This window comes from Grus americana, chromosome 1 (genome assembly GCF_028858705.1).
Source record: "Grus americana isolate bGruAme1 chromosome 1, bGruAme1.mat, whole genome shotgun sequence".
Lineage (NCBI taxonomy): Eukaryota > Metazoa > Chordata > Aves > Gruiformes > Gruidae > Grus > Grus americana.
Window position 1 is genome coordinate 185,222,288 of NC_072852.1, and position 17,967 is coordinate 185,240,254.

The following is a 17,967-nucleotide window of genomic DNA, read 5'->3' on the forward strand; positions in this document are numbered from 1 at the left end:
GTTCTAACATGCTGAATTGGCTCAGCAGAAGATGAGACAAACCTGCCACAAAAGATGTGCAGGAGGTCTACGCCAGGAGTACAAGAAGGAAGAAATAGAGCAAGTAATTCCCCTTTTTGTGGCAGCAAGGCCCCTGAACAATTCAATCCTTATTGTACAGCTTCACCATCCTGCATGTGTGCTCTTTCTTTGTGACGTGACCTAAGACTCTGTCCCAGGCAGCTGTGACCATCTTGACCATCTTTAGGAGAACTAATAGAGCACAGGAGAACTTTTAGCCTTTGGTTATTTTGCCTGTATTCCTCACCAAATGGATAGATTCAAGCTTAAGCTAAAACATCTTTTGCCCCTACGTCATGTCTTGCTATACAACCAAGCATGGGACTAAATAACCAGTGCTTGGTGGGGATGTGTGTGGACAGTAGGGTTGATCATTTGTCAAGGTGGTTGGGCAAAAGAGAATTGCTATCAGCTGCAGGGCCAGGTCTTTTGGGGCTGTGAGTACTACTTAGTCATGTGCTCGACAGTTGTCCTTTCTGCCTTGTGTCTCGTTTTTCATCCTGCTCGTGCTCTTGATGTCGTGTCCTCGTATCTCCTTGTTCCCTACTTTTTAACCTCGCTTTCCATCTGTATCACTACAGTCTTCAAAAAGGATTGTTTGTAGCCACTGTTATTAGCAGGAAGAAAATCAGAGGAAGACCGCAAGAAAGGAGGAAGCCGCAGAATAAATAACAATTGAACTTCACCATAAGAACTTCTTTTGATCCACTGCAAAAATAAATAAATGCATCCCCATCAGCCAGTAAGGAGAAGTGAACAAATCTGTTAGATACAGATGGTTTATTGTCTAGAATATTGTTTTTCTCATTTTGTATCTTGCAGGAGCAATGACAACATGTCTGAAAACATCAAGAAGTTTCAGAGATTTTTTTCTTCCCTCTCCCTGTCCTCAACTCTTCTGTTTTAATTCTAGATATTCTCATCAACACACAAACATAATCATAGCTCCTGACGCATACACATGGAATAGCACCTGATGCCTGTTTTCAGTATTACTGGCTGTAACTAAATATGACAGTCTTCCCCAACGAGTATTTAACAGAACTGGTATTTTACCTGCTCAGACAGCTTTTATTTAAAATGAGTGAGGCAGCACAAGAGCAATATTCGGTAGCTATGGCATGTATAAACATCAGGTTAACCTGACTTCAGGACAAGTGCTAATATCTTCTCCTAAGAATGAGGAAAGCTCTCCACTGGAGAACGCCCTGGCCGGCGCAGCTGGGGCCATGGCTCCCTGTGCTCGAGCAGCTCCTCATGTCACCCCCGCCATCTGCTCCTCTCCTCAGGTCACCCTCTGTAACGAATGGGCCCAGCTGCCCCCGTGGCCATGTTCATAGCTCGCTAACGGGTGGAGCTGAGCAATAACCACAGACAGATGCCAGCAGAACGCGGGGCGGCAGGCAGCGATGGGGAAGTGGCGATGGGGGGCGGTGGCTGAAGCCACGTGGCGTGCAAGGCCGCAGGCTCGCTGCAAGGGTAAACCAAGCGAGGCAAGGCGGGCTGCTGCCTCCTCCTCCTGCGCCATACCCACAGCGACTAGTAGCCATGGGGCTGGGTAAGGATGGTCCAGCCGTGTGTTTTTGTGATTCCCTCCTTGCAGCTGGCTTGGATGCTCATTGTACCCTCCACCAGCAGCCGGGCGCAATGCCAGTGCGGACACCCCCTCCTGAACCACAAATAGTTGGGGTTAGCAAACCGAACCAGCCAGAAGAAGACATGATCCCGCTGTCAGGGGTGACGATTGGAGGACGAGGGGCGATACTTCCCGCTTGTGGTAGCGGTGAACTGTTAGAGGGACTCCAGTTGTCTGGAAACCCCAGCCTCCGGCCAAGCATCCATGCCGGTTTGCAGGCCGTGGCGCTTCCCGCCCCCGCCACGGCGCACCTGCACCGTCCGCCTAGTCCCCCGCGGCGGGCAGGGCAGGGCAGGGCCGGGCCGGGCCACGGTGCCACCTCCCCCTCCCGCCCCCTCCGCCTCAGCCCCCAGCCCGGGCGGGCTATAAGAGGCGGCGGCGGCAGTATCGGGCCGCTTATGCTGGCGGCGGGAGGCAGGGGAGGCAGCGGTGGTGGGGCACCTCCGCCCGCCACCGCCATGAAGTCTCCTCAGGCCCAGCGGCCGACGGGTCAAGGTGGGAGCGGCGGGCTGAGGGGGCGCGGCGGGACCCTTTCCCCTCCCCTCCGCCGGGGTGGGGGGGCTCGGGACGCCGAGGGGTGTGGGGGGGCGGGCGGCGGGTCTCCCCTCACAGCGCGGGGGTCCGGGGGCGGGCAGCGCCCGGCGGACCCTCACGCTGCCGCCGCCGCACGGCAGTGCTGGGGGAGGACGGCGGCGGGGGCCTGGCGGAGGCACTGGGGGAGTTCGACGCGGTGCTGGAAGAGTTCTCCTGCCCCGCCGGCCGGCGCCGCTTCCACTACGGCGAGCACCTGGAGCGCATGAAGCGGCGGAGCAGCGCCAGTGTCAGCGACAGCAGCGGCCTCAGCGACTCGGAGAGTGAGTGTCGGTCGGTCCGTCCGTCTGTCCCAGCCGTGCCCCGTCCCGGAGGCGGGGGGAGGGGGGGGAATCAAAATCGGGTGTTAAATCAGCGCGTCCCCCTCCTTGAGAGAAGCAGGGATCTCCAAACGAGAAACCCGACTTTCATCAATGCTCTTTCATTTACTTTCTGGGTTAGAAGTCGCAAGGATGAGAAGTCTGGCCCCGCTGGTTTTATTCTCCTGATATTGAACAGCAGAGGCGGGAGGGAGGGCGAGAGTCGCTGGGGAGCAGCCACGGCAAGGCCGTCTCCAGAGCCGGGAAGCTCGCTGCAGAACAAGCTGAAGCTGCCAGCCCGGCTGCTTAAACACCGAGGCGTCCCGCCCTCTTCAAAAAAAAAAAAAAGTCCCTTACAACGACAGTCCCTGTTAACCTATCTCAGTAGCTGAAGTATCAGTCGAAAGAGATTGAGCTAAAGTGCACTTTCCAGAAGAGACTGAAACTCATCCAGGTTTCTAGTTTAGTGTTATCAGTGTTTTGTAGGTGATAATTATAAGTTAACTTGCACCAAAGTATACGGGACATGTATGAATGGTGCACGCAGAACACAGCACAAGAAGGGTGGGAAGCAGAAACCGACTTATAGACCTCCTTTGAGCAAGAAAACATAGAAGTGGAACTAAGTTTTTTTTCTAGTTAACTTGGAAAAAAGTTTTACCTCTCTTATTTTTTTGCTAATCAGGGAGAGAGAACATCTTTATTCTTCCAGACAGTGAGGCTGGAAACTGCTGTTCTCCTCAGGAGCAGTAGACTCAAGGGCTACTTTGTCAGAAGTAAGTTCTGATAAAAATAAACTATACCCACTATTTTAGTTCCTAACTGTACAGGGAGCTTTATGAAACTTATCTTTTTTTCAGCTATTTAGAATAAAAGTGCTTCTTTAATTTCTGTTGTGCATCTTTATCAGTTCAGGGACTTACTGTGCAGTTCTGTTGACTTAGCACTAAAACATTGATATGATCTTCCTAGTACTTAAGCTGTGAGAGTATAGCCTCTCTATATTATCAGAGTCCTTTATTTCATCATCATGGGTAGGATTAATTTTATTTCGTAGACAGGTAATGCTTTACCTGCCCTGAGCTTGGATACCTTGCCTAGCAGTGCTTTTGGTTTTTTTTCTGTAGTCAGTGGAGATAATAGCTGTTCAGCTGTTTCATAATGTAATGGGTGAATTACTCCTTGTATCTTTCTCCCTCTGAGGAAGATTTAGAAATGTGTGCCCACTTTAGGCTGGGTGCTAGCCTTTTGGATGGCCAAGGGTGTATAAGGTGAGGTATGCCTTTTGTGAGTCAAGCTGATGAAGTATGTGAGCTGTGTTACAAATCTAAGTCTGTTACTAACTGCAGCAACACAGCCCTCATGTTACTATTTCTTGGGCAATTTTCAGTATTGCAATATATTGACCTCTCACATACTCTCATCACAAATGAGACACTTAGAATGATAGAGTAAAATAATCTACTGTTGAGAAAACCATAAAAAAAAAAACCCCCACCGTATCAAGAACTTATTCTTCTTGCATAGGTAGCCAACTGTAGTTGCTTAGCGTGTCTGATGTGGCTCAGAAGACTTAAATACTGCTTAAAATTTCTCTGTTAAGATTGACAGGAAGGACCTTTGGAGGAAGATGATGGTGTTCTCTGGTAGGGCAGGAGGCCTGGTGAGAAACAGCATGCTCATGTAAATAGGCAGACCAGATCTTCAGCAAGATCTGGAAAATAAAAATCTGTGTCTCAAATCTGCACTGATTTAGGCTGAAGGCATTAATGGGATAGCAGGATAGACAGAGTTTGATGGCTCTATACAAAGTCCTCAAGGATCTTGTATGAGGAACTTGTCAAGCTTCCAAATCCTATCCTGTGCTGGAGTTTTCCCTTGGTGATACATCATTTGAAAGGCAGCTCTGGTGAAATCAAAGTCACTGCCTTCTGGATACTGGTATATACTGGACCAGGAGGGTGCACTAGGAGTGACCTATTGGCATCCAACAGTGTCAAGTGTATGAGGATATGTTTAAGGGAAGGGAAACAGAAAAATAGCCAGCTCTCCTCATTTCTCAGAAAAAGCCAAGTAAAACACTTCTTCCTAAAGGCATCATTCAGTGCAGACAACTTATTTTGAAGTTATAGTAGGACTGGGGAGGAATTGCAGATTTATGAAGAGCTCCTTTATAAAACAGGCTCCAGTGTCTGATGTAATCCAGCTACGCTCCCTATATCTATTCTAAGAATAGATACAGGGAGCTTCCTACTTACCCAGGCTCTTTCTGTTCAAACTCAAGGTTTTTTTTCCCCCCTAGGTTTACCTTTCCTTTGGTCTCTACTGTTTAGTGCAAGTGTAGTGCTGAATTCATTACCTTGCTATTCCCATGGTAATGCTTAGGTAAACACCACTACAGGATCAAGGAGAAACTGGGCTGAAAGAGCAAGTTCTGACAACATGAATCTGTAGCAATGCAAAAGAAATTCCAACAATGTTATCTGTGGATAGTTTGAATGATCCTCTCGTTCATGAAGACTATGCCTTTGCAAAATCTTGTTATCCAGTGCCAAGACTATTCCAAGTACACTTTGTCATGTATGTATAGAACAGTTCAGGCTATTGTATTTTAGTACTATCTCCTCTTGTTCGTTGGTTAATCTAACGCTTCTAACTGATATGGTGTGGCTGAAGGTTAGGCGTTATGTATCTTTCGGCCACTCCTGCAGTGGTATCTTTTGAGTCTAGGGTGGGACTGAAGGGGAGGTAACATTTTAAGCTGTTGCAACTATTTGTTTTGAGGGCCCGAATCAGTCTTAAATTCAGCTTTGTGAGAAGTTAGTAATAGATATCAAGTGGTCACACACAAGCAATACTGTTTAGTGGGGTAGGGAAAGCCTTTCCTCCCCTGGTGTTTCTGCCATGAGGATGAGCCCATTTAATTTAACAGAAATATTTGCAAAAGTTCTTTATCAATATAGTTAATCCTGCAAATACTGCTTCTAACATTAAAATCTCCTCTTGAGGGAGCTAGCTCCAAAAGTACTAATTGAAATTCTTATATTACATATTTCAGGCTCTTAAGAAAAAATAAGAGTTTGAAGACACTACTGTGGAAAATGAGCATGATAGTACTTGGCTTTCCCACACTTTGTCCTGTTATTTGACTAAATGATCTTTGGATGAGGTCTATCTTGGCCATGGTTAAGTATTGTACATAACACAATGGACTCTAAACCTTACACTTATAGAAAGGCTCACATGTGCAGATGTTCATGATCTTCGTTCTTGGCCCACAAGTATTACGTTAACTACTTCAGCTGATTGGGTCAGTGCTGGAAATCATGATGCAACTGGTGAGTTACTCCAACAGACATCCTTTTGTTGCTGGACTGTGAGTACCAATTATGTTTCAGTTTGATGTATTCAACTGAATCAAAGTACAACAGCTTTGCACTTTAGGTTATTAATCATGCTGAAACGTCTAAGTGGAGGGATACCTTATAACTCTCTGCTGTTTACAGTATGTGTTGGTTGTGTTAAAATAGGATTTGTGTTAGTGAGTGCTGTGCTGGCAAAAGCCACTAGTGTAGATGCAGCTATATTGACAAACTCTTACAGATCTCATTTGCTTCTTGTGAGTTGGAATAAGCTTGCAGAGAAAAGTGCAGGCTTGCCTGTGTAAATTGTGTGTCTGCTCAGTGCATTGTGCTAGTACAGTATATGGCAATGTCAGGACAGTCTTCCAAGTTTAGGCTTAGGATAATGAATAGAAACTTGGACTTTATGAGAGGTTGTGAAGGGAAGTGCTTTAACATTTCTTGTGCCAAAGCTTTACCGACACCAAAAAGCTGAATGGTCATCTGTTTTGCTCTCAGAAATGTTTCACACTTCTAACTCCAGATGTGTTTTCTTGAGACAGGTTCAGCTTCCAGCCTCTCTGTTAAAAGCATTGCAAAATAAATATATTGATTCAATTCTTACACTGCAGGCTGTATGAGTGCATCTTCATAGCTATTTTTAGGATCATGTAAATGCTTTCTGAGAAATACCTCCTGGCTTTTAAACACCACGAAAGACCTTGACTGCATCTAGAACTCTTAATTTTATCATTTCAGAATCGAGCAGGTGCAGGTTTACTAAGGGGTTGTACAATATCCATTAGTACCCAATGCCTGGTGTAATGCAAGCATTCGTGGTTATGTGCCATGGATGTCTCTGTGTAGTTGTTCTAGATCGTGGAGGCATTAGAGGTGAAGCATAAGCCACTGTTAATACTGCAGCTGTCCTTCTGAAGAGCCTGCTTACATTTGCAATATGTTGTAGAAAAAGGCAACAGAAATGATTGAAGAAATCAAATAGTTTCCAAGTGACTAGACTGGGACTGTGAACCCAAAGGAGACATGACTTGGGTGGGGACAAGCTAGTCTTCCAGAAAATCCTAAGTGACATTAGGAAAGTGACTGCTACCTCACCCAGTATGAGGAAATCAAATTAAATCAGCATGTTTCAAGAAAAAGAGGAGCTATTTCTTCTCACAGTGTATTGTTAAACTGTAAAATGTATTGCCTTAAGGTATTGTGAATGTTAAAATTTTACATACTCAGAAAGTAACTAGATAAAAATCATGATGGAAGGGACGGGGCCATCGGGGACTGCTGTAGGCTAAGATGCTACTGCAGTCTTAGAAAAGATATTGAACTGTGCATCGCTAGAATTTGGTAGAGTTTATCTTGAAACCATCAGTGTATGGCTGCACCACTCTTAAACTCTTCTATAGGCATATCTGCTATGAGAGATAGAATGTGGGGAAGGTGAGCCTTTGGTTTTAGCAGCAAATCCCAGTCTTGTATGATGAAGAGGAGAATGTTTTAAGGAAGTAGATTGTTTCTGCGAACTTCTCATTGACTGTCTCTAACAAGAAGGCAATACAATATTTATAATGAAAAAAACCGAAGCAAGACTCTCATGGAGAAATAACCTTTTTATTAAATCATCTGAGAAATAATGTTTTATTAAATTACTGATACATTAAAAAGTAAGAAACTCCAGGTGCCTAGGCTTCTCTCCAGGTATTTCAATTTAATGAGAAATGTGCTTTTTTTAAGATTTCCTGTTCTTAACCTTTCCAGCATACCTGTTTCCCTTACACTTTAGAAAGGAAGCATTAGTAAAGGGGAAGGGTGGAGTTGGAAACACTGCCTCACAGATCGTAAGTGTTTGGGGGGGAGTGGAAAGGTAAGCTTTGTATATAATGAGAAAACACGCTTGTACATCTGAATTTCAGGCTTCCTAGATAACTTCCTTGTAACTATGTGATTTGAAATCTCTTAAATCATGAAGCCTAGACATGCAGGTAGTGAAAAGGTGTGATTTTTGTGTCAGTGTTGGAACAGATGTTTGTTAGCTAGGCAAAAAACATGAAAAATAAACAATGCAGCCAAGTGTAACTGTGATTATGATAAAAATAAACACTATCCTTGAGGGCAGCAACATGCGTATTGTGAAACAAGCTCTTTGCATCATGAATATTTCTCACTTCTACTGTTGCCATTGGAAATTCCTGACTTTATCTCTTTTTATTATTTTAGCAAGTCGGCTATATTCTGACTAGGAATGAGTCGTGCAGTCTGTTCCTTAAATGCTGAACTATTGCTTTATAACAAATTCATGGCTTGTAGAGACTTAAGTGGAATTTTAAAGCTCCTCTCTGAAAACTTTAGGGATGTAACTTATTTTTTTTCTTCTAAAACTCTCCCCACTGAAAACTGCAGTAAATTTTTTACCGACTCAGTGCTCTTTAAAATTGTATCCTGAACTATCGTACTAGAAAGAGCATAATATTAAAGATGACAGACAGCTGAACTTTTCCGTTGTCTGTTTTAAAATGAGAAGTTTGAGGTTTTTCTCCTTCAGTTAACTACTGCCCAGAACCTTTCAATTGCTCATTTCATGGGGACATTATATATTTACATGGTATTGCCGTGGTTTTTCTTTGTGGTTTAACCATATACTGGAACAGCAAAGGTCAATACTAACTACAGATTACTTTGCCAAAGTAAAATATACCCATATTTATTCCAACCCCCTAATTTTGCAGCTATTGGCTTAGTTTAACTCATGTAAGTCAACTCAGTAGCTTAAATCTCAGATTTTTAAGGTTTGGTTTTTTTTTTTAAGGAGACAGTATTGTGGAGTGTGTTCTAAAACAACTGAAGTGGCATAGTTTATATATGTGTGCAGGCAGTAGAATCAAAATACAAAGTGAAAAATAAGTAATGAATAATAGATAAACTTGCATCACAGTGAGAGAGAAGGGGCTGGATGAGGGAGGACAACAGTGACGAGAGATCCTTGGCCTCTGGTTATTGGGTTGCAGGGGATGTTGTATTTGTGTGGCAGTGGAAATCTTCCAAGGGCTGTTACTGGAGGTGAATGGGCAAGTCTTGGCTGTGGCAGCTAGTAGAGAGCAAGGACTAAAGTGTCCTTTTCCCAGAGCTTTCTGCCCTACAGCCACACTTTGGCAAAGTGGGTATTTTTGTGTGATGGATATCACAAGTATTTTTTTAACAGTACGTTGTTTTTGGCAGTTATAATGACCTTGATGGCAGAGTCATTGCATTCCTCTTTCCATCACCAGTATTTCTGCTGCTTGGTGGCACATGTAAGCCACAGCCAGTAGCTAAAGTATATTTTTGCTTTTTGAGAAAGATAAATGTGGATATTTTCCTGAAACTATTAATATTGCAACCCATCAGAAGACAATACTGTTCTGTGAAAACATTTCACCTTTTGAAACTGGAAGAAAAACATCCAGATATTTAAAGCAACAGTACTGTCTTATTTTCTCTTTGCCCAGTTGTAAATATTTCCCAGCATAAGGTTTGTTGAAGCCAGTATGAAATAACATTTTCTGGTTTCAATACACTGCGAGGTGAGCAGTCAGCACTGTCAACTGCTTATAGAAGGAGTTTGGAGAGAAAACTGCAAAAAGAAAGGTGAGTGCTAGCTTGGATGTGTACGTGGATAGAAATAAAAAGAATTGTGTGAATAGTTTGCAGCCAATTTAAATGGCTTATTAAAGCTTTTGTAATTTGAGTTGCCCTCACAAGCATTCACAGAAAGAACTTTTTATTCTGGCTGTATATAAGAGCAACTGAAGCTTTAGATTTGGTGTTCGAGAACAATTGGTTTGTAATATAAATTCCCAGCATTGCTACATTTGGTGTCTGAATACTAGTAGCATAGACTCCACACTAAAACAACACTCAGTTTTGTTAGTGTTATTTTTTATCAATTCAACGAGCTCTAAAAACCTTTAAAATATGAAATAATTTGGAAGTTCTTATTCTGCTCTTTGCAAATACATTACCTGGACAGTGCTTCTTACTTTTGGTCTGTTCTGTCAGTGTTTCAGTGAGTGGTACTCTTGGCTACAGGACTATTTGTGTGAGATGTTACAATTTATTTGGTGCTTTTGTGATGGTAGTGGTTTTGTCCTGAACAGCTAGAATTTTTCCTTTGAAGTTTCTTGTTCACTAGGGTTTGCATCTTGACTGAAAATAAGTCTGGTTTTAGTAGAAAGTTGGTCTGTAAGCTCATTTCAGGAGGAAATTTGTCATACCTTTAATGCTTAATTTGAATCCATTAATGTACAGGGTTTGTATTGTATAGTACAACACTGGTGACACACATCATTGCAGAGCAGTGTCAGATTTCCTCCTGCCCTTTTAGGTTGTGTTTTATGTTTTTTAGGAGCTACTTTTAAAATAGCTTCTTTTTCCATTTTTCTGTCTAAAATTTATCTCAATTCTGCGTTGTATTCATCAAATCTTTCTTGTATCTGAAGTTTCAAGCAGATTGGTTTTGGTCTACTCAGGTTTAGAGGGTTAGAGGCACTTAAGAGTGAAGATAAAGAAATTACAACGAAAAGCTAGCATGAAGAAGCATACCCCTCTTTCTAAACAAGAAATATCAACTGGTGGCTGATTTGGGCAAGCAATAGTCCCAGGCAACAGATGTCATTCACATCATGGCTCGCATTTGCACAGTGCTGCAGGTAGCATGTGCATTTGCTGGAACAGGATCTGAGCTAATGGCAAAGAGAACTGTGAAAGATAACAGTACTGTAGAGAGCCAACATGCATGTGAAAGGAAGAATGCTCCAGGTTGAAGCTTCTCACACAAGCCTCTTCAGTGTATATTGCAACAGAGGTAGGGTTGGAAGCTTTCATAGAAGAAACAAATGGACAGTCAGCCTATGGCTGAGTAAACATCTGACAGGCTTATTAGATACAGTTGTCCTGTCTGGTCTGATTTGTCACTGTACCTGTATACTCCTGTGGAAGGTGTTTTTGTCCTGGTAAAGACAGCAGGCTAGAGGAGATGGGGTATGGACATGCATTCTTCCCAAAGATAGGGGGAACTTAAAATAGAGGAGTAGTCAGCTAGAGGATAGTCTCTACATTTCAGAGAATCACAGAATGGTTTGGGTTGGAAGGGACCTTAAAGATCATCTGGTTCTAAGCCCCCTGCCATGGGCAGGGACACCCTCCACTAGACCAGGTTGTCCAAAGCCCCATCCAACCCGGCCTTGAACACTTCCAGGGAGGGGGCATTTGCTGTCTGCAAACATTGTAGTGGTGTTCAGTGAAGGTGTAGATGTGCAGATCTTGACAAGGCAGTCTGTTGTCCTGCCCCCTTTTGCTAATTCAGCAAGATGCCCTTAACTGAACTAAGGTAGTCATCTCCTGACATAGCAAATGGGACAGGCATTCAAGGAAGTGTGACAACTCTGACACTTAATGCAGTGTAACCACCCCCTAGGCTGGGGCTTCAAGGACAAATGCTACATGTGCTGCAGGTAGGCAAAATTGCTGGCTTCAATGGCAAGCAGTGGTAGTCACCACCCCATATAATCAGACATACATTTATTTCCTAGAAAGTGTGCCAAATGAATGGAGACTATTGCCATGTTCACATTACAATGGTTTATTTCTTGTAGAACTACAGTTTTTGGGTCACTGGCTCAAAACTGTGGGAACCAGCAGTTTTAGTGTCTCTAACACAATGACAATTCTTCCTTCCAGTGGAGCCATGACTAATACTTTGTGTGCACTGTGCATCATGGAACTCTTTATGAAAAGAGACAAGAAAAAGATCCTTTTTTTTAAACTTTTGAAACTTAAGACCTTGTCTAAAATCCAAGAATATCAGAATGGTATTGGAACCTTTCCTGTTGCTTTCCATCGCATATAAAAGATTTCTTTGAAAGACCACCTAAAATAAGATTGCAGAAAATCTTTCGTACAGATTTACTGATTTGCAAACTCCAGAGTTACAGAATAAAAGAAAATTAAAAGATGCCATACAATTTATCTAGAGCACAAGACCTAAAGCAGCATAGTACAGAGAAATGGGAGAGTTTGCTTCAGGGATGAGGACAACGCTGAATATATTCTTTGTTCTGGGGGACTGTCCTTGTCCTGGACCTCTTTATTCAGCTTTTTTATAGCTTTTGAAAAATTTGGGTAATCAGAATTTCCCAGAATATTGTGAATCAGGCAGGTCATACCAAGCCTAATTCAGTGGATGTGGAGTAATTGCCATTCCTGTAATATTTTCCAAATGATGCTGACTGCAGGGAAAGCTTGCACTTTCCTTACTGGGGGGTGAGGACTGGGTCTAGGACTGCTTGCTTTTTGACAGTAGGTGTGGGAACAACAGCCTTCACACAGTAGATGATTTATTTGTCTCTGGCTGTAAAGTCTGTAAATTTGAGTTCTACAGATGTTGAAGCCCATGTAGGAAATGTCGCATTTTTCTCTTTTTTTTTAAGTCTATTGCAAAATTGCAGAAGGTGTTAATTTTACTTTAATGTAACTTTTTTACAGGTGCAGATTCACTCTACAGAAATAGTTTCAGCCTCAGTGATGAGAAGCTTAACTCTCCAACTGCATCTACTCCAAGCTTGCCATCGCCATCAGTAACTCCATGTAAAGGTAAACTTAGTTTTAACTGTTGACTTTTCTTCCTAATTCTCAACTATGCAGGCTTCTTTCTGTAAGCCAGGATTCACATGCATGCATTGACTCTTTTTTTAAAATGACAACAAAACTAAGGATTACTGTTAAGCACACTACAGGTGCAAGTATTATTGTGTTGATCACAAACAGCAATAGCACGCTGCATCCACACGTCTTCAGGGGTGACCCAGCAACTCTTTTGATTTTGAAACACCAAACAACATTAGAGTTTTTTGGTTGATCAGGAATTGTGGTACTCCTTACAGAATACTTCACTTCAGAATTAACTTGTGTTACTTCTTACTGAAGCAACTAAGTAGCTTAAGTGTCCCATCTATAGACAGAAATACTTAGCCTGAATGCAGGGGTGCAGTAGGTGACTCCTCTGAAGCTATATGCTGCCATTTGAGTTAATGCAATTACTCAGGTCCATATAGACCTTGCACTACTGATACAATCTATATATTAGTAATTCCTTCCTCCTTTGTAGCCATGCTGTTTAAAAGTGGCTTCTGTTCTGCAGCTGATCTAACTCCCCAGGAGCTTGTTTCATTCAGGTTAACTTAGATTAACTCTGGAGTAGACATATCAATAAATGAACAGTCATACATATGTACTACATGGTGCTTTTGTTACAGCTGGTGTTCTCAGATGGATACTCAAGAGTTTTCCATGCTTTCATGTCTTTTCCACAGTGACCATAGAATCATAGAATTGTTTTGGTTGGAAGAGACCTTTAAGATCATCAAGTCTACCTGTTAACCTAGCACTGCCAAGTCCACCACTAAACCATGTCCCTAAACGCCACATCTACACGTCTTCTAAATACCTCCAGGGATGGTGACTCAATCACTTCCCTGGGCAGCCTATCCCAATGCTTGACAACCCTTTCAGTGAAGAAATTTTTCCTAGTACCCAATCTACACCTTGCCTGGTGCAGCTTCAGGCCACTTCCTCTTGTCCTATCGCTTCTTACTTGGGAGAAGAGACTGACACCCACCTGGCTACAACCTCCTTTCAGGTAGCTGTAGAGAGCAATGAGGTTTCCCCTCAGCCTCCTCTTCTCCAGGCTAAACAACCCCAGTTCCCTCAGCTGCTCCTCATCAGACTTGTGCTCTAGACCCTTCACCAGCTTCATTGCCCTTCTCTGGACACGCTCCAGCACCTCAATGTCCTTCTTGTAGTGAGGGGCCCAAAACTCAACACAGTACTCGAGGTGTGGCCTCACCAGTGCTGAATACAGGGGGACGATCATTTCCTCGTCCTGCTGGCCACACTCTTGCTGATACAAGCCAGGATGCTGTTGGCCTTCTTGGCCACCTGGGCACACTGCTGGCTCATATTCAGCCAGCTGTTCACCAAAACCCCCAGGTTCTTTTCTGCTGGGCAGCTTTCCAGCCACTCTTCCCCAAGCCTGTAGCATTGCATGGGGTCGTTGTGACCCAAGTGCAGGACCCAGCAATAAGCCCTGTTGAACCTCGTACAGTTGGCCTCAGCCCATTGACCCAGCCTGTCCAGGTCCCTCTGTAGAGCCTTCCTACCCTCAAGCAGACCAACTCTCCTGCCCAACTTGGTGTGGTCTGCAAACATACTGAGGGTGCACTCGATCCCCTTGTCTGGATCATTGATACAGATGTTAAACAGAACTGACCCCAGTCCTGAGCCCTGAGGAACCCCATGTGTGACCGGCCACCAACTGGATGTAACTCCATTCACCACAACTCTTTGGGCCTGGCCATCCAGAGAGTTTTTTACCCAGTGAAGTGCACACCTGTCCAAGCCATGAGCAGCCAGTTTCTCCAGGAGAATGCTGTGTAAATGGTGTCGAAGACTTTACTAAAGTCCAGGCAGACAACATCCACAGCTTTTCCCTCATCCACTAAGCGGGTCACCTTGTCATAGGAGAACAGGTTTGTCAAGCAGGACTTGCCTGTCATAAACCCATGCTGACTGGACGTGATCACCTGGTTGTCCTGTACATGCTGTGCGACAGCACTCAAGGTGATCTGCTCCATAACCTTCCCTGGCACTGAAGTCAGACTGACAGGCCTCTAGTTCCCCACACCAGTCACAAAAAACAAGTTAAATGCTTGCTTTCTAATTAGCATGAGACTAGGGAGAAATAATGAGTAATAGTTAAGAAGTAGCAAATAAGAGCAGTTAAACCATCAGGAAATACTTGACAAGGTCAAGATGCTCTTCCTGATGAGAGAGCAAAAAGACAAATAGTTGGAACTGACTTGGAATAGGCCACAGAAATAAGGAAGCCACTTGCAGTAAAACTAGATTCAATAGGACCAGTGATGTTCTCAGGAGTGGAAATTTAGATGGATGTTTGGATCCAAATTTATAGCGTATGGACCAAGATCAAAGGATCTGACATCACAGCAAACCACTGATACTGACATGTTTTAAGAGGCTTAGATTTGAGTATGACTGGGAGCTAACTGGACGAGGTTTGATTAGGGTCATGAATGCAGTATCTGAATAGATGCAATAAAGAAGACTCCCACAGTAGCAAGGACATGGATTAGTTGACATACAGCTTTTTTTTCTCCACTTCAGCCTTTGCTTTTTAAGGAAACCAAACAGAAGATTGATTTGGTTATTTCAAATGGAAAACTATAAAAACTAGAATTTTAATTCAGTCTCCCCTGTTTTCTAAGAATGCATTTGGACACTGCACCAACCCTACTGAACTTTACTGAAAATCATCCACAGCCTGTTTGATACCACTGAAAGTGATTTGGAGGATTGTGTGGTTCTATTGTTTCTTTTGGCCAGAGAAAGATGTCATGTCTAAGTAGTATTGACAGTCTCTTATTTTGCAGCAAAGCTTGGAGACACAAAAGAACTGGAAGAATTCATTGCTGATCTTGACAGGACACTAGCAAGTAAGTAGATTTTTTAGTAGGCTACATCTCACTTGGTACTGTCAAAGAGTGATGAAAGCCAATGTGTAGGGGAGGGAGAAGCAAAGGGTAGTAATAGTTTTATGTAATGTGGCTTCATTTTAGTTTGTTAGTCCTATGGATCATTATTTGGATAAGAAGGTAAAATAAACTAAATTCTGGTCTTTGCCTGAATGTTCACGGCATGCAGTTTAGCTTGTGTGACAAAGGCTGTATGCTGATGAACCTCCGTCCTCACCTCTGAGGCAGCTGCAATTCACTCCTCCTTGAAGTATATAGATCAAGTACACATCACTTTCTTAAATACTCAAAACTCAGCCAAAAAGTGGGGGGTTGTTTCTTCATTATAAAGCTAAGTAACTGGAGGAATAACTGTAGGAGAGGGAAACCCTTTTATTCAAGACTTTGTTTTACGAAAAAATTAAGGAGCAGATATCTGCATCTATTGACTTAGATTAAATGTCAAAATCCTGTTTGTTCTTGTCTTTACCAGGAAGGGAATTTAGGTAACTCTTTCGCTATCTAGAAATTGTATTTTCCAGTTACAGTACTAGGCTCTTCATTATGATTTTAAAAGAAAAACAACAAAACCAAAAAAATGCTCTCCTCTTCCCAACCATGTACTCTGCCTATTCTTTCTGCTTCTTCCTGTGCTGTTACAGACGTGGTACTGTGGTTTGGGTTTCTTGTATGGAACCAGACTATAGAGCCCAAAACAACAAACTGCAGGACTAGACCTAAACAGCAGCATGAACACCACCCCACCCCACCCCCCAATAAACTATGAACCGAGAGTTTCTTGTATTCACTAGGTATTTTCCCTTCCCTATAATTCTTGAAGCCTTGGCCATCTGCCTTGGACTTAACTCAATTACAGCTGCCCTTATGAGTTTCCTACTTCCCTGCTGTCTTGTATCTTAATCCTGGTTTCACTTCTCTTACTTAAAATACATTTCTAGTTTCCTGACTTCTGTCATGGACACATGCTTGAGTTAACTCCATCTTTACCACTGAAACCTTATTGACCAATTGCTCTTCTGAAAAACTTCTGAGTTTGAAGGTTTGCATAGAGCAATGAAACCCCCAGACCACCAAATACTTACATCGGTGTATCTTGCACAGCCATGTTGCAGCTAACTCTTAAGGGGCTGCCTATAGTATATTGGTTTTATTGTCCCCTTGCAAGGCTCATCTAAGGTGAAGCCAGGGATTGCCACCTGCTGTAGTGGTTTTTGTGGGTTTTTTTTTCTCCAAACTAAGCAAATCTCTAGTTATTTCAGCAGAGTCTCATTTACATGGTGTCACTTGTCTTAGTGATACACTATCTTTGTTATACATGGAAACTCTGAGGAAAAAGTCCAACTTCCATCTGATATTTATCATCACAATTTTAATGAGTTGTATTTATAGGCTTGAAGTTACACCAAACTTTGTACAGGTGCCTTTTCAAGCCTAATGCACTCGTTAGAACAGTAATTGCCTTAAATTTTTTACACACTAACCTTTTGTCTCTTGTGTTAATTAAGAAAAGGCATAATTTTGGCCTGTCAGGCAGTCTAGCAAGCTGGGCATAGATAGGGTGTCTGGTATGTCAGCAACATGCAATCTTAGCTAATATAGAACTTAACGATCTTGTTTTGTATTTCCAGGTATGTGAAATGAATCTTTGGCATTGTGCTTGCCTGTGAATGTCCTCTGAAGGAGAAGTGACATCAGTCACTGAGAACTGCTGCCCTTGTCTGATAACTTTGCTACCCCAGCTATTCACCTTCTGAACATAACCTTCATAAACTCCTACAAGTATTTAACTGGCAACATCAGTTTTATTACTTTGCAGCAGATGGAATAAGACAGCTTAAGTATTGCAGCTGTATTTTTCTTTAAAATATAGCTTCATTTTTAATTTAAAGTTGCTTTGATGAAAATATTTGTAATTTTATATAGTTGAGAACTTCTAATGCTTTTTTCCATTGTAATATATTTTTGTACACAAATAAACCCTGCATTGGAATCCAGATGTCTGAAAGCTTCACATGAACATGCAAACTCTGAAACCTAAGTACAAATTAAGCTCTTATTGAAAACATTGAGCTTTAAAATATCTGATAAGGGTGTATTTTTCCTGTTAGACAAAATGTGTTATGCTGGCTTCATGTGGCACTTCATGTTTTTGTTTTCAAATTGCTTAAATAAGATAATTTTGTACTATGTAAAATTAATACAATCAGGAAAATAAAATTGGTCAAACTGTTACTTCAGATTTGCTTTAATACAAGCGAAATAACATTGGCTTAATACAGATCTGAGCAATAACACCTATTTCCAACCCCATGTGAAAGCTAGCTTTAAAATTACATACCATTCTACATGAAGTACTAATTGGGAGGTCAGACATTTAGGCCCACGGGTTTAAAGGTATGGAGATCCTGTAGCACCAAGAAAATACTTAAGTGTCTGGATGT

The 17,967-nt window shown here is 42.5% G+C and overlaps 1 protein-coding gene across 1 annotated transcript; it reads left to right on the forward strand.

The window, feature by feature from the left end:
* The first annotated feature begins 2,042 nt into the window (after window positions 1-2,042).
* On the forward strand, window positions 2,043-17,758 carry RGCC (regulator of cell cycle). The gene is made up of 5 exons (XM_054812719.1): window positions 2,043-2,191; window positions 2,371-2,550; window positions 12,462-12,569; window positions 15,425-15,487; window positions 17,155-17,758. The coding sequence occupies exons 1-5, from the start codon at window positions 2,095-2,097 to the stop codon at window positions 17,160-17,162; spliced, it is 456 nt and encodes a 151-aa protein (XP_054668694.1). The 5' UTR covers window positions 2,043-2,094; the 3' UTR covers window positions 17,163-17,758.
* The last annotated feature ends 209 nt before the right edge of the window (window positions 17,759-17,967 follow it).

Coding starts and splice junctions, on each gene's coding strand:
- RGCC (XM_054812719.1), top strand. CDS start 2,095: ATGCTGGCGGCGGGAGGCAGGGGAGGCAGCGGTGGTGGGGCACCTCCG. Junction 2,192..2,370: donor CCAGCGGCCGACGGGTCAAG/GTGGGAGCGGCG, acceptor GCCGCACGGCAG/TGCTGGGGGAGGACGGCGGC. Junction 12,570..15,424: donor ATCAGTAACTCCATGTAAAG/GTAAACTTAGTT, acceptor CTTATTTTGCAG/CAAAGCTTGGAGACACAAAA.